Source organism: Quercus lobata, chromosome 11 (assembly GCF_001633185.2).
Source record: "Quercus lobata isolate SW786 chromosome 11, ValleyOak3.0 Primary Assembly, whole genome shotgun sequence".
Taxonomy (NCBI): Eukaryota; Viridiplantae; Streptophyta; class Magnoliopsida; order Fagales; family Fagaceae; genus Quercus; species Quercus lobata.
This window is the reverse complement of record NC_044914.1, coordinates 11,051,096-11,066,553: the sequence shown is the minus strand read 5'-3', so window position 1 is coordinate 11,066,553 and position 15,458 is coordinate 11,051,096. Positions and strand designations below refer to the sequence as shown.

General features: G+C 36.0%; 1 protein-coding gene across 9 annotated transcripts; it reads right to left on the bottom strand.

Moving 5' to 3' along the window:
- Positions 1-918: 918 nt before the first annotated feature.
- On the bottom strand, positions 919-14,846 carry LOC115969587 (putative disease resistance protein RGA1). Of its 9 annotated transcripts, none has more exons than XM_031089267.1 (8): positions 11,153-14,845; positions 10,849-10,884; positions 10,590-10,686; positions 9,595-9,677; positions 8,325-8,745; positions 7,208-7,412; positions 1,846-2,040; positions 919-1,349 (listed from the first exon to the last, which is right to left on the bottom strand). In XM_031089267.1, exon 1 carries the CDS (start codon positions 14,585-14,587, stop codon positions 11,174-11,176), a length of 3,414 nt encoding a protein of 1,137 aa, XP_030945127.1. In that variant the 5' UTR covers positions 14,588-14,845; the 3' UTR covers positions 919-1,349; positions 1,846-2,040; positions 7,208-7,412; positions 8,325-8,745; positions 9,595-9,677; positions 10,590-10,686; positions 10,849-10,884; positions 11,153-11,173. The 9 variants fall into 9 exon arrangements, with proteins under 9 accessions (XP_030945127.1, XP_030945128.1, XP_030945131.1 ...); XM_031089268.1 differs by having other exon boundaries at positions 7,259-7,412; XM_031089265.1 differs by lacking the exon at positions 919-1,349 and adding an exon at positions 6,074-6,176 and having other exon boundaries at positions 2,014-2,040; positions 10,590-10,668; positions 11,153-14,846.
- Between the last annotated feature and the right edge of the window lie 612 nt (positions 14,847-15,458).

Below are 15,458 nucleotides of genomic sequence, written 5' to 3'. Positions count from 1 at the left end.
TAAAGAGGGTGTTTGGTCATTGATTTCAAAACATATTGTTCAGTGTTTAACAATATTGTTCAAAAACAAAAAAAATACGTTTGGTAGACCATTCCGGAACAGGGGTGTTTGAAAAATATTGCTCAAAACATATGTTTAAAACAATAGTTTTTGAAATCACCTTCAGACTGATTTTGAACAACAAAAACTATTGCTGAGTGGCACTTTTGTAATTAAGTTGAACAGTATTAAGCCCACCGGTCAGCTTTTTGAAAGAATGGTCTCACCCACACAGACTTAACCCGGCAGCATTTAAAAAATATTTTATATTTATTTTGTACTTTGCTGATTTAAAAAATATTTATTTTGTACTTTGTTCAGCTTTTTTTTACCATCTAACACACATATACCAAACACATATTTTATGTTTTTGAACATTGAAACATGTTATTTAAACCATGATACCAAACACATTTTTTTGTTTTATAAACACTAAAAACATGTATTTCAATAACACTTTTTAAACTACAATTTTCACATCTTTTTAAACAATAATTTTTGAACTCTATAACTAAACGGGCCCAAAATTTCGCTATTTTGCTGGCATGGGTTCTTATCACCAATTTTTAGTGTGCGTGATACATAAAATGTCATCCATTCTTTTACCAATCCAACAGTTATTAAACTAATGAATGTCAAAAATAAACCTCTCCAAACCCAAGTTACCAACACATGGTGCAACCATTCTCTTATCTTATGCGGAAGAGGGAAAGAGGCTTTTTTTTTTTATGAAAGAAAATGAATTTGTTAAAATTATAATTTATATGTAGCCAACCATCGCACTTCTGTTAACCATGCATGTCCATTATAGAAATAAACATCCACCCCGAATACATGTTCTATTACACAATATTACATAAAGACAATTACTATTATAAGGCAAAGAAACAACAGGAATAAAATGAACAAGGTGTACTGTACATAGTCAACAGTATGCAACAATATACAAAATGAAGTGCAGAAGCATCAAGCAAGAGCTTAACAACCTCGGTTGAAATAGCAAGGTCCACAACAGCAACAACCGGTTTCCAGTATATAATTTAACACAACCTTGCTTCCAAACATGGTAGCAGTCATGAGGGCTGTCTTCTCTTCAAACCCCATCATCTTTGAACCCAATTCTCCTCCCATACCACAAGCTTGCCTCACCAATATCATGACATTCTTTTCTCCACATCACTTTTGAAACCAATTAAATCATCGAAGTCTGATAATTCAAGAAAAATTGAAAAGATTTTTGCAAACTGCTTGTTTGTCAAATTCACTGCCCATGATGAAACCTTGTTTCAAAAGGTTTCTGCGCGTAATCACTGCACATAGAAATCACACTCTTCTCAGACATTCACAGAGTCTCTCTCTACAAAGATTGAACCAAGTATAATATTCACAAATGCTATTACTGTCTACTAAAAAAAAAAGAGCAATTGCAAATTAGAAACAAAAAATGCACTCATGTTATTTTTAGATTAATTTCCTTAGGTGAGAACAGATGATTTTTTTTATTTTTTTATTTTTTAAATGATTTATGGAAATATGTCCTACTTATTAATTGAGACAAAGGCAATACCTAACTACGAACTCAAATGGAAACATAAAAATTTTAGTCTTATACATGTAGCTGTATCTATATCATGCAAGTGCATTGTGTAGCTAAGTTGAAGTACTTTCTCCCCACTGGAGAACAAGATGGAAAGATCTCTAATACACACCACTCATTTGTGTTAATTATAAAGCCAACCAGGAAGAAAGAATTGAATGCATTGCAAGATCATCAATTGAGTAGGGAAAATTGTAATTCATGCTTACATGTTTGTAACATAATGTGCATATCTTGCACTTGAATGCATAGGAAGGAACTCCCATCCATTTATAGAATCTGCCCATGTATAAGCAACTTCATGCTAGTGATGTTATATTTCTTCTTCAATTTCTTGGACACAAAATCCATGCCGGTAGCTCCAGCAGATTTCGCTGTAATTTCTTATGTAAAGCTAAAATTACCTACAATAATAAGAGATACCTGTATTAGAGTTAAGATTTTTAATCGAAGACCAAAGCTCAAGTTGATCTCAAAATGGAGGACATTAGAGCATGAGAATAAATACTGGTGACAAAATAAGAACATATGATAATGAACAAATCTAGGGACATGAGTCTAAATAGACATAACAGCCCAAAGCATCGGAACATAATTACCAAATCCTTACAACATAATGTTTAGAGTGATATAACAGGCCACAGCATAAGAACATATTTGAACAAATGCAGAGACAAAAATGAAGGACCATTATTCAGGAATCTAGACGCACTACAACTACACCCCCCCCCCCCCCCAACACACACACACACGTCTTTGCTCAGCAGAACTTTAGCCAGAACCAGCTACTCCTCAAGCCCAATCTCAAATTTAAAATCCTTAACACTTCTGATTATTATGGTAGAACAAAGCTAGATGCCGTTTAATACCAACTCACATTCGTTTCTTCTAAAACTAAAATCACAGTTATGAGATCCAAATTCATTGGGAAAGGCCTATAAGTTTTTAACGCAACACAAAATCAAGAAGAAATCTTAAATTTTAGAACTCTAAGGATGACAGGAAAGGAGTCACCTTTAGATGGAACCTAGAAGACAATATAACCTTGATTTTGTCATATATATACTCCTTTGTTTATTACTTTTATAATTTCAACTCTTTGAACCAAGCTACGATTGTAAGCTATAAAACCTTGATTTCCCCATGCTTAAATAGCTGGCTTGTTGCACAATTACAGAGCCCTAAAGTTTTGAAAAAGCACCAACTCTGACAGACAGGTTCATTCCCTCCAAACTCTAGGTGAGCAATTTTTACTAATTGTCCTCTGTTTCCTGTTGGCACCCTTTCAATTTTTTTTTTTTTTTTTTTGAGTGTTTCAAAATATTTATGCATATCAAATATGAAATTGTAAATAAATCGTCCAAAACATCAACAGAAAAATAAACACTATACAGATGTTTCTCACTCTAATTCCCAAGAAAAATAATGCTATTGATGTTAAGGATTTTCGGCCCATTAGTTTGGTAGGGAGTGTGTATAAGCTGCTATCTAAGGTTATGGCAAATAGATTGAGGGTTGTGCTTGATGGTCTCATCTCTGTGTCTCAAAATGCTTTCGTTGGTGGGAGACAAATTTTGGGTTCAGTGCTTATCGCTAATGAGTGTCTAGACAGCAAATTGAAGAGTCATGTTCCTGGGGTGGTTTGCAAACTGGACATTGAAAAAGCCTATGACCATGTAAATTGGGATGCATTGTTCTATCTGTTGGATAGGATGGGTTTTGGGGTGAAATGGAGGGGGTGGATTAAGGCTTGCATTACTACTGTTCGCTTCTCTATTATTGTGAATGGATCTCCAGTTGGATTCTTTGGAAGCTCTCGTGGGTTGAGACAAGGTGATCCATTGTCTCCCCTTCTCTTCCTCCTTATTATGAAAGTACTAAGTAGGATGTTGAAGAAAACCAAGGATTGTGGTCTGCTTCGTGGTTTTCATGTGGGGCCAACTAACTCTACAAGGGAATGCATTTCACACTTGCTGTTTGCAGATGATACCATATTGTTTTGTGATGCGTCTAGAGATCAGTTGTTGTCCATTAGGTTGGCTTTGACTTGCTTCCTAACATTTACTGGTTTGAAAGTTAATATGGGGAAGAGTGAGATTGTTCCGAGGTTGGAAATATAGATGCTTTGGCTACCATTCTTCGTTGTAGAGTGGGTAGTCTGCCTATGAAATACTTGGGTATGCCGTTGGGCACCCCATACAAAACAGCATCTGTGTGGAATCCTATTTTGGAGAGGATGGAGAAGAAAATTTCAGGTTGGAAGTGTCTTTATTTATCAAAGGGGGGTAGACTTACCCTGGTGAAGAGTACTCTTTCGAGCCTTCCTACGTACTATCTATCATTATTTGTCATTCCTATAGCTGTGGCTGATAGATTGGAGCGTATTCAAAGAAATTTTTTCTGGGGCTCTTCAGAGAAGTGTTTCAAATTTCCTTTGGTGGCTTGGGAGAAGGTGTGTTTACTGATAGATTTGGGTGGTTTGGGGATCAGGAAGTTAGTACATTTTAATAAAGCCTTGTTAGGGAAATGGTTATGGAGGTTTGTCGAGAAGGCACTCATCTTTGGAGGAGGGTTATTGCATCTAAATATGAAGAGGGTCAAGGGGGGTGGTCTACTAAAATACGTAGAAGGGCCCACGGATGTGATCTGTGGCGGGGTATTCATGATGGTTGGGAGGGGTTCTCCAACCATGTGGCCTTAGTGGTGGGTGATAGCACTCGTATTCTTTTTTGGCATGATAAGTGGGTTGGAGATAACTCACTTAGAAGGCTCTATCCTCAGTTGTATGTGTGTTCTAATGACAAGGAAGCTTGCATTTCTGATATATTATGCTACCAGGAGGGTGGTAATGATAGAATTTGGAATTTGAGATTTCATAGGGATTTTCATGAAAGGGAATTAGGAGCCGCCTACTCTTTCCTTGAGTTAATTCAATCTCAGATCCCTAGGGGTGGTGGGAGTGACACTTCTCACTGGTGTCTCAAAGGAAATGGCAAGTTTGAAACCCGGTCCTATTACAATATCATTAGGGGTGCAGCTGCCTCCAATTTTCCATGGAAAGGTGTTTGGAAAGCTAAGATCCCTAGGAGAGTGGCCTTTTTTGTGTGGACAGCGGTTTATGGGCAGATCCTTACATTGGATAATCTTATACTTAAGGGGCACATTTTGGTGAATAAGTGTTGTATGTGCTATCGGAATGAGGAAACTGTGGATCATCTTCTCCTCCATTGTCTGATAGCTCACTCTCTTTGGGTTTATATGCTTCAGATCTTTGGGACACAATGGGTCATGCCAAGCTCTGTGGAAAGCTTGGTGTATTGTTGGAGTTTTAGGTTGGGAAAATTTAATTCAGATATTTGGAATATGGTTCCTGGCTGTTTGATATGGATTGTTTGAACGGAAAGAAATTGGCGCTCTTTTGAGGATACCGAGAAATCCTTGGTTCAATTACAAGCTCTATGCCAGAAGACCTTATTTGATTGGTCTAGGTGTTGGGGCTTCTCGGATTGCTCCAACATATTTGAGTTTATATCTTCTCTTAGTATTGCTCTTTAAGTTTGTTCTTGTTCTTTGTTGTTGTTTGTGTGTTTGTTGCTTTTCTTTGCGTTCACCATCATGAACACCTTGTATTGGCTTGCTTTTGTTTTCAGTTTGTTTTAATAATATTCTTATTACCTATCAAAAAAAAAAAAAGATATGGACAATTAAGAGTTTTTAGTGGTTGCACCCAACTGACAACAAGATTCTTGCAATTATTTTGTAGTCAAAACTCCAAAAAGGCCTTCTTGTAATTCCAAGGCAATATTCTCTCTCTCTCTCTTCCTCTTCTTCTGTGTTATCCTTTTTGCATTTGTTCTACAATGTTTCGAAGCACATTTAGCTATTCCTTAAGCCTAATCTCAACCTTTAAATGCTTAAACCTAATCATTATTGCAGTAAGATTCCTGATGTCATTAATGACCAACTCGCAATCTCTTCTTCAAACGGTACAATCAAGTTAATGATACCCCAAAATCATAGGAAAAGGTCTGTGGATTCGTAGTGCAACACCTAAGCAAGAAGAAATAAGCAAGTTTAGAACACTGAACAGTGGTTCTAGCACACTGAAGGTGTCAAATGCTATAGTGTAATCCTAGTGATGCTAAAGCTTATCAAGATAGTACCATGCCAACTGGTGCAAAATATGCCGTTGAACTCAAGTGGAAAATAAGAAAGAATAACACAGGAAAGGAGCAGGTTTGTATGTGAGCTAATTCTCCCCCCTTCTATAAATTAATAAGTAATGCTTTATTACAATAATAAAAAACTTCATGTCTTCATCAAATATACTGTAAACCATAATAATTTTGGCAAACACAAAAGTATTCGAATTATGAACATATGCTTAGCCAAAGAGAGGATGAAAAAAAAAACCCAACTTGGAGAAGAAAACCACACCAATGCTAATTTTTTTTTTTTTCTCTTCATCGTCATCCATGTATGAAATGGATCCGTTGTCTGGAAGAATCTTACGTACCAACTTGTCAGATGTCAAAAATAGCTGCAAACATACCACATACAAATCTAATATTAACTTAAAATGGAACACAAGAAGTAAAAAAAATTCCAAGATCACTCAATGACAAACACCTTGATTGGTTGTTCCTCATCGACCATCAATTTACCTCATCTTATATTCAGAACACATGATTTCTCTCACTAATTGGGTTGACCTCCATAACTTTTTGAGGTATTCATAGTTGTTGAAAAAGATTGATATGACAGGAAAATATTACCAACTTGTAAAAAAAAAAACCGAGGACACAACAACACAATAAAATGGACACTACAAATTCTTTCCTTTCTTTTCCTTCCCAATGGATTGATCGTATCCTTCCACTCCTTTAATATAAAACTCACAAACTCAGTAATGTAAGTAGTCTGATCAATGGCACATTCCCCTCTGAGGAGGAAAAAGCTGAAGCTTTCTCCAATGCTCTAGTTAATCAATGGAAACCAATTTCAAAATTCTAGAGGAAAAGGGAAATATCACCGCCTTCAATTTGAACCAAAGTTGGATTTTTTTTTCCTGGGTTCTGAATAACTTCTTCTAGAGAACATTGGAGAAAGAAAGTTTTGGTGTTCATTTTAACTTGCAAAATTTTTTTCTCAAGGCAATAATTTTTTCCACAAGGGGCACTCCAGATTTCATGACACTGATGGACATAAAAACAAGAAGTTCATAGAAAACAAGGGACTTGTTTACGATCTAATTAAAGCAGGTAACACATTTCTTTAGTACCATTTGTTTTCCCCCAATTGTCATTGCTTTTACAAGGCATTCAATTATAAAATTTTTTAATCAAAAAAATGAATTCCTGTACTTCGTGAATTAAAAGCTCCAAAATTATATTATTTTTAATTTATTTTTTCAACAGATATAAAACATCTAATTGTCCAAGGAGGCATTATGATTTAATGATAAGCTAACTATCCTTAAGAGGTCAAGACTACATCAAAGACAAAAAAAAAATCCATGTTATGTAAGTGCCACATTCCAAACAAGACTTATTAATTAATTCAACCAGATACCTTCAATGCCTTGGGTGCATTGGTCACCACTAATGGCATGCAGTGGGATACCTGGTGTTTCTTGCTCATCTGTTTGCTCTAAATCCATAATGACTTCTCCATCTTCTTCTACATTACATGCCACGATCACAGTGATTTCCCTCTTGCTGTCCTCTTCCCTCTGAGTGCTTCCTAGAAGCAGCATAGTGTGCTTCTCCATCCTTTCCTGTGGAAGAGAGTGCCTCAAGCTTAAATCCCTGTGATTCTCTCAAGCATTTATTGCTGACTTAGTCGTGAGAGAAATGACATTTTGTTAAACTAGACTCTTTTGTCCATCCTCACACTCTAATACCACTTTGGTACATATAGGATTGCGTCCTTGCCAGTGTTGGCTGGCTTTGGATAGATTACAAAGATTAAAATAAGATAAGATAAGGTTAATTTGAGAAAATCCTGACCTCCAAGTACTCAAAAACTAATTATTTATCTATCTGACAATTATTAAAGAGTTACACAACTGGTTTTTATATTAGAAAAAAGTTAGGACTGTTTGAAAGAAGTTAAAAAGTTTTTGCCTGGTAAATTTTTAGCCAAACTGAAATGGGGTTGCTATTTTGATTCCTTAAACTTTGCTATTTTGGCAGCCATGGGTTCATATCACCAATTCTTATTGTCCATGATACGTAAGATGCCACATGTTCTTCTATGAATCCATCAGTTATTAAACTAATGAATGTAAAAAATAAATCTATCTCTAACGCCAAGTTACCATCACATGGTGGACCTAATGTATGACCTCTACCCCCCCCCCTTCCCACCTCTTTTCGCTGTAGCTTCTCTTATCTTATGAGGAAGAGGGAAAGAGATTATTTTTTATTAAAACAAAAGAAGGAATTTATTAAAAAAAAAAAATTATGTTACCAACCATTGCACTCCTGTAATGCATATCCAAAATGCATGACAATAGAAATCAAATCCACACCAATACATGTTCTGTTACACAATATTATTTAAATACATTTACTATAGAGAAAAGAAATAGCAAGATTAAAATGAACAAGGTGTGTACATAATCAACAGTATGCAACAAGACAAAATGAAGTGCAGAAAGCTTCAAGCAAGAGTTTAATAACCTCACCTTAAATAGCAAAGTCCACAGCAGCAACAAAATGAAGTGCAGAAACCCGTCCAAACCAGAAGCCTGGTTAACATCAATAAAACTGGTTTCCAGAATATAATTCAACACACCCTTGCTTTCAAACATGGTAGCAGTCATGAGGGGGCTGTCTTCTCTTTAAATCCCATCATCTTTGATCCAATTCTCCTCCTATACCACAAGCTTGCCTCATCAATATCATGACATTCTTCTTCCATAGAACTTTTGAAACCAATTAAATCATCAAAGCCCAATAATTCAAGAAAATTTGAAATGAGGTCGCTGTCTTGTTTCTCAAATTCAATGCCCATGATGAAGCCTGTTTTAGAAGGTTTCCGCTTGGAACCACTGCACTTGGAAACCACACTCTTCTCAGACCTTCACAGTTCACAGGGGCCTCTCTCTATAAAATTTGTAACAAATATAAATTCACAAATGCTGCTCTTGAATTTAGAAAAAGAGCAGAGAACATATTAGAATGAAAAAATGCACTCATAGAAAATAACACAGAAACACACAGACAAAGAAAGTGCTCCACTCTGATAAACATCAATAACATATACTGATAGATAAACAAATATTCAAGTGTTAGCTATATATTCATAAAACTATCATCCAAATTTAAACCAATATTACTAGGATCATAAATGCTAACTGGTGCTCTGAAAACCTTAAGGGGTTAGGAAGAGGCACATCAAAGTCTTTATCAAATGGCAGGAGAGCAAAACCCCACGTCTATACGTGTTGCAAGCAGGCATGAGGGGCTTTGCAATGCACTGGTAGACTTGTATCAGTTGGCTGGGCTGTAAAGCACCGATGCCACGGGATCCCCCATAAGGCCACATTACAACAAACACAACCAAACACAACAATGCAACTTTCTTTCAAAAATCCCGCATGAAATAAATTGATAAGCTACATGAAGCCACTGCCGTTGACTTGTTGAAGGAGAAGTAACAATTTTTTACTATTCCTTTTCAACTTTTTTGGGCAAATTGAGAGGTCATTCTGGTAAATGACTTTTTATTTTTTGATTCATAGAGGATCCAAATTCCCTTCCTTAGATGCAACCCACTTTTTTTTTTTTTTTTTGGCTATAAAACCATGATTTCCCTATGCTTCATTAGTTGACTTGTTGCACAATTACAGAGCCCTAAAGTTAGAATAAGCATCAATTGGTTCTGCATAAGAGATCAACTGAGATGTTTCTCATCATAAGAAAACAGTATAGAATAAACAATTAATCGCGTACCTAGGATGTGAGAAGTTTTTACCAATTGTCCCCTGTTCTTGCTGACACCCTTTCAAAAGATTGCTTTGCACTTCAAAATATCTCTGCATATAGAAATAGTAATTAAATTTTTCAAAACATCAGAAGAAAAAAATAAAATAAATAAAATAAAACACTATGCAGATGTTTTATGCAAGTTATGGATAAATAACTAAAAACATAGATACTTAAGAATTTGAAGTGGTTGCAGCCTACTGACAATAGGGATTCTAGTAAGTATTTTATAGCTGAAACTCTAAAAAGGCCTTCTTTTGATTCTTAGGCAATCTTATCTCCGACTCCCTCTCTCTCTCTGTTTTTTTTTTTTTCTTCCTCTTCTTTTAAACTATCCTTTTTTGCATTTGTTCTCCAGAGTTTATAACCATATCCAGTGATTATTTAAGCCCAATCTCAACCTAGAAATCCTTAAACCTAATTATTAGTGCAGTAAGATGCCTGATGTCAGTGGTGACCAACTCGCAATCTCTCAAACACTACAATCAAGTTTATGATACCCTGAAATCATTGAAAACGGTCTATGGATTTATATTGCAACACAAAAGCAAGAAGGTACAAGCAAGTTTAGAACTACAGGGACATTAAAAAAGGAAATACTACCTAAAACACACAGTAACATTAATCTTGCCATAGATAGTATGCCCCTCCTTAATTCATTAGTTCAATAATTCAAAATATTTTCTTATACCCATGTGAACCAAGCTATTACCGTAAACTATAAAATTTTAGTTTTGCCAGTAGACACAATAGGTCAATATTTTTCTTCACATGGCAACTCTTGTTTACCAAGAGAAGGTTGAAACAGGGGTTCTAGCACACTGAAGAAGTAGAAAGCCACAGTTGTAATCTTAATAATGCTACAGCTGGTCACACGGGGCAGGAGGAGGTTATTAATAGAAGTACACGGATCAAAAACATATTCTTAGCAACAACACAAAAAAAAAAAAAAAAAAACACACCGGTGCTATTTTTTTGTCATTATCATCATCCATGTCTGACTCAGCCATTTTTGTCTAAAAGAATCTTGTCTACCAACTTCTGAAAGTTCAAGAATAACTGCAAACATGTCCATAAAATGGAACCCAGCAAGAAAAAAAAATGTATATTTTAAATGAAACCCAGAAAAGATTTATATAAAATTTCATATTTTTACATAAAAACAATCAAAAATCAAAACAAATAAAAAAAAATGTAGAGTTTTGCTTCTATAATACGTACGCTTTCTTCTTCCCATTTGAAATCCTCTTGTTCTTTCTGCAATTTCAGCATCAATCACAAATTCAGAAACCCATATAATGAGGCCCAGGCTATATCTAGGAGAAGAAAAAGAAACTGGGAAAAAGAAAACGAAAAGTTCTGTTTTTTAATTTGTGTGTGGAAAAGTTCACACGAGAAATTATAGAGTTTTTAAATTTTGGTTTTGTTTGAGCTTTAAAAATATTGCGTCTAGAATTACAAAATTATCAAAGAAGTTATATAAAATAAAAAATAAAAAAAAATCAGAGAAGAGTGAAGAACATACCAGGAAAGCGTATGCAGTAGTTCAAAATATGTCAAGATTTGGGATGTGAGAAATCTTATCCCAATCCTCTCCATTTTCCTTCTCGCATCTTTGCTTTAATTGGGGACAGCCCTCAATACTCAGGCTCTGTAAAGAGGTGAGGTGACTCATCCCTTCGGGAAGTGACGTCAGATTAGGACACAATTGAATCTTTAAACTCTCAAGAGAAGTTAGGTTTTTAAACCACTCCTCTGGCAGAGACTCCAACTCCAGTCTCAAAAACAATTTCTTTAATTTGGAGAGAGGAGGGGAGAAGGAGGAGGAAGAGGAAGAAGAAGAGGACGGAAATGAAGAAGCCCTTCCTCCCCCATTATTCATCTCTATTGTCTCTTCCAATGCCTTCCAACTGCTATTACTCAAAAAAAGCCCTTCTTCAAGATTTGGAAATAGCGGCATGCAAGTCATCATAGGGCAATCGTAGAAACTTAAATAAGAAAGACGCGGAAAGGAAGGTATGTGTTGGTGATAGTGATTAGTTGATGGTGACGAAGATATTGTTGATGTCGTTGTTGCCTCATTCCCCTTATCCACACTCCTCCACCATCCCTTTAGATTATGAGAACCCATTAGAGAGACTGTCTCAAGGGATGGGAAAAATGTTGATGGTGATGCCAGTGAAGCAGATATCTCATCATTCATATCCCCGTCTGTCATGTACTCCAGACCATCCATATTCGCAAGTCTTAGTTCTCGGAGAGATGGGAGTTGATACAACGGTGGCAAATATTGGCACTTCTTACAATCGAATATCCATAAATTAACGAGATTTGTTAAGAATGACAGCCAACTTGAAACTCTCACACCCATATACCCGTCCACTCTCAAAGATTTTAAACTTTGATGTGGTTGGAGGCCACCCATGGAATTTTCATCATCACTGGCATGTACGCCATCATAACCCTCCGGATTCCAGTATAATCTCAATTCACTGAGATGTTCCTTCTCCTTCAAATTTGCAACCTTGAATTCTGAGGTGGCATCTTTCAGCCATGCCAAATTTTTAATCTCTATACTTCCTCTCAGGTCGTTTAGCTTGTTTAATTCTACTAGTCCACTGGAAGAACCCTTACTCACAACAAATAAGTTTAATGTTTGAAGAGAAGTCAATTGCCCTAATCCACATGGCATATGAGTCAAATTCCAACAACCTTTTAGGTCAAGGTGCTTGAGGCTGACCAATTTTTCAACATTAGCTGGTAACTCACTTAGCTCTTCACACTCAGAGAGATTTAATGTTTGAAGAGAAGTCAATTGCCCAAATCCCCATGGCATATGAGTCAAATTCTTACAACCATGTATGTCGAGGTGTTTGAGGCTGACCAATTTTCCAATATCTGTTGGTAATTCCTGAAGCATTGTACAACAAGAGAGATCTAATGTTTGAAGAGAAGTCAATTGCCCAAATCCCCATGACATATGAGTCAAATTCTTACAACCATGTATGTCGAGGTGTTTGAGGCTGACCAATTTTCCAATATCTGTTGGTAACTCCTTAAGATTAGTACAATAAAAGAGCTTTAATGTTTGCAAATTCACCAATTTTGTAATTGAACTAGGGAGATCCTTAATATCATTAAAGGAAAGGTCAAGGTACTTTAGACACATCAAAGTACCTATGGTATCTGGCAACATCTTCATATTTAAACCATGTAGGTCTAATGCACGCAAGTATCTAAAACTAGAAATAAGTTTTTTGAGAGTTGATTCTTCAATTCTTCCCCGCTTATAGGCCCAATTATCGTACACCAATATAAATGTTCGTATCTTGTTTGCTTTAACCAACTTGCTTAAATTCTCCTCAAAGAATGAAACATTGTAAAATGGAAACGATAGATGGTGTCCTTTTTCTTTCACATTTTTTGCATTGGAATCAACTAGTGTACAATCAGTCTCTGATACATATTGTGCAAGATCATGTATTAAATCATGCATTTTAAACCTTCTATTCTTGCCTCCATCTTCTTCTGCTTCTTGGAAGAAGGATCTCCAAAGTAGCTCCTTGAAGTAATCATCGGCAACATCCACTAGTAGTAAGTTCTCATCTGGTGATTGGATAAATCCTTGTGCTATCCATAGTTGTATCAATTTCAACTTATCAATCAAATAATCTTTGGAAAACAATGAACAATATGCGAAACAACATTTCAAATGTGGTGGGAGATGATCGTAACTCAATTTTAAAACCGGCATAATACCATCTTTCAACTTAGGTACCTTTGACAATTCAATATTCTTGATGTATGACCATTCAGCTTCTGTTTTTTTGTGATTTAAGACCCGTCCTATTATCTTTATAGCAAGAGGCACTCCCTTACATTTTTTTACTATATCCATACCAATTGCTTTAAAGTTAGTGCTGATGGTCTGTTGCCCTTCTTCAAATGCCATTTGCTTCAATAATGACCAAGACTGATCCTCTGACAGGCCCTGTAGAGAATATTGTGAGATTGGGCTGGTAATATGTGCAACCAATTTAGTCCGTGTAGTTATCACCACCTTACTTCCCCTTTTACCATCCAACAAAAGAGTTCTCAATTTACCCCATGTTTCTTCATTCTCATTCCACACATCATCCAACACAAGTAAATACATCTTTTGATTAAGAATTTCGCGAAGTTCAATTTGCAAATGTTCCATTATAAGGCTTTCAGGTTTTTTTCTAGTTGCGGATATAATTATATTTTCAACAATTGTTTTCACGTCAAATACATCAGAAACACACACCCAGATTTTCAATTCAAAATGAGCCTTGACTATCTTATCATTGTATACATATTGAGCAAGTGTGGTCTTCCCTAGCCCACCAATTCCTACTATGGATATGAACGAAACATCTTCTTTCACATCAGAGTCTTGCAATAGACCTATGATGGCCTTCTTATCCTCCTCTCTCCCGATAACTTCTTTGTCACGTACAAACGAGTGAGTTTCCCTCTCCCTACTCACAGCCCGTGTCTCTAAAGGACGCTCTATCAATTGGAAATTGTTCCTATCATTCGCTATATCATTAAACCTCTCCCTCATAGCACTTAGTTTGCCAGCCATCTCATTACCAAAAACAAGTTGGTTTGAACTAGAAAAGAAAGTGCGTACCTTCTTTACAATTTCATGACCATCCATCACCTCTTGCTGCAACACATAAGTGGAGAACTCGCTCAACAAGTCATCCGCATCAAAAGCTGCATCTCTGAGCTTCATGAGCCAGTTCTTGACTTGGCGGTTCTTGACCTGCTGCTCCTCTGCATCCTCAAGTACAGCTTGAATGGTGGAAATAGTGTCTTTCATTTTTTCGAGCTCATCGTTGACACCCCAGATCGATCCAATCTCATTGAGAGTGGAAGAGCCCAAGCTTTCAATGATCGTCTGCACAACGCCATAGAGGATTGCATCGGCCATTTGTTCTTGTTGGATTAAAGAAAACGTCGCAAGCTTAGCTGATAGAGAGTAGTTTGAAATATTGGAGGAGGAAGATTAAAGTGGCTGTGAAGAAGGAAGACTGGGCTAGTTATGTAAAGTCAAGAGTCCACTTAGAAACAAACAGATAAATGTGAACAACGGCTCCACTGCTCAATAATTACTACTTTAACAACAGCCCCATGTGCTTCTCAATAATGGTTTCTGTGAAGACAAGGAGAAAAAGGCCAGAAGGCCCCAGTACGGCTCAATAATTGAGTGAAAAGTATGGGGTTGTTTAGTAAACCCACTCAAACATAAACTTTAATTTTTAAATAATATTACACATTTTTTTTATAATTTTTTTATCCACATATATTTTTACACTTTTTTTAAATAATAAAAAATATATTTTCAAACATACGTAACAAACATCTCCGAGTTTCATAAATTTTGACACCATCCTCTGTACTTTTGGGTTATGATGGGTTCAGTGACTATAAGTATGCACATAAATTTTAAAAAAGTGGTTCAAGCTAGCCAATAAAAATCGGATCACAAATGAGTAGAAGCTTGGATATTTGTATATCTGTGACCGTCTGTTATATACGTACAATCCATAAGTATATTTTATAAATGTTCGTAGTAGAGTGGAGCTTTATGTCTCTGTTTGCTTCTATGTATTTTTCTATGAGTGCCTTTTATTTGCCCTCTCCACTGTTTGTAAATTCCTTTTTAGCATTTATACTTTATACTTGTTACAGGTTTTGTAGGGAGACTTTGTGGAGATCTGAGATGAGAGTGATTGCCCTTTGCAGTGCTTATATAGAAGTTGTATTACAGTAATATTTTGTAATAAAACATGTATAATTTG

Excerpts from the sequence above, each read along its gene's own strand:
- LOC115969587 (XM_031089265.1), bottom strand. The coding sequence starts at position 14,587 with ATGGCCGATGCAATCCTCTATGGCGTTGTGCAGACGATCATTGAAAGC.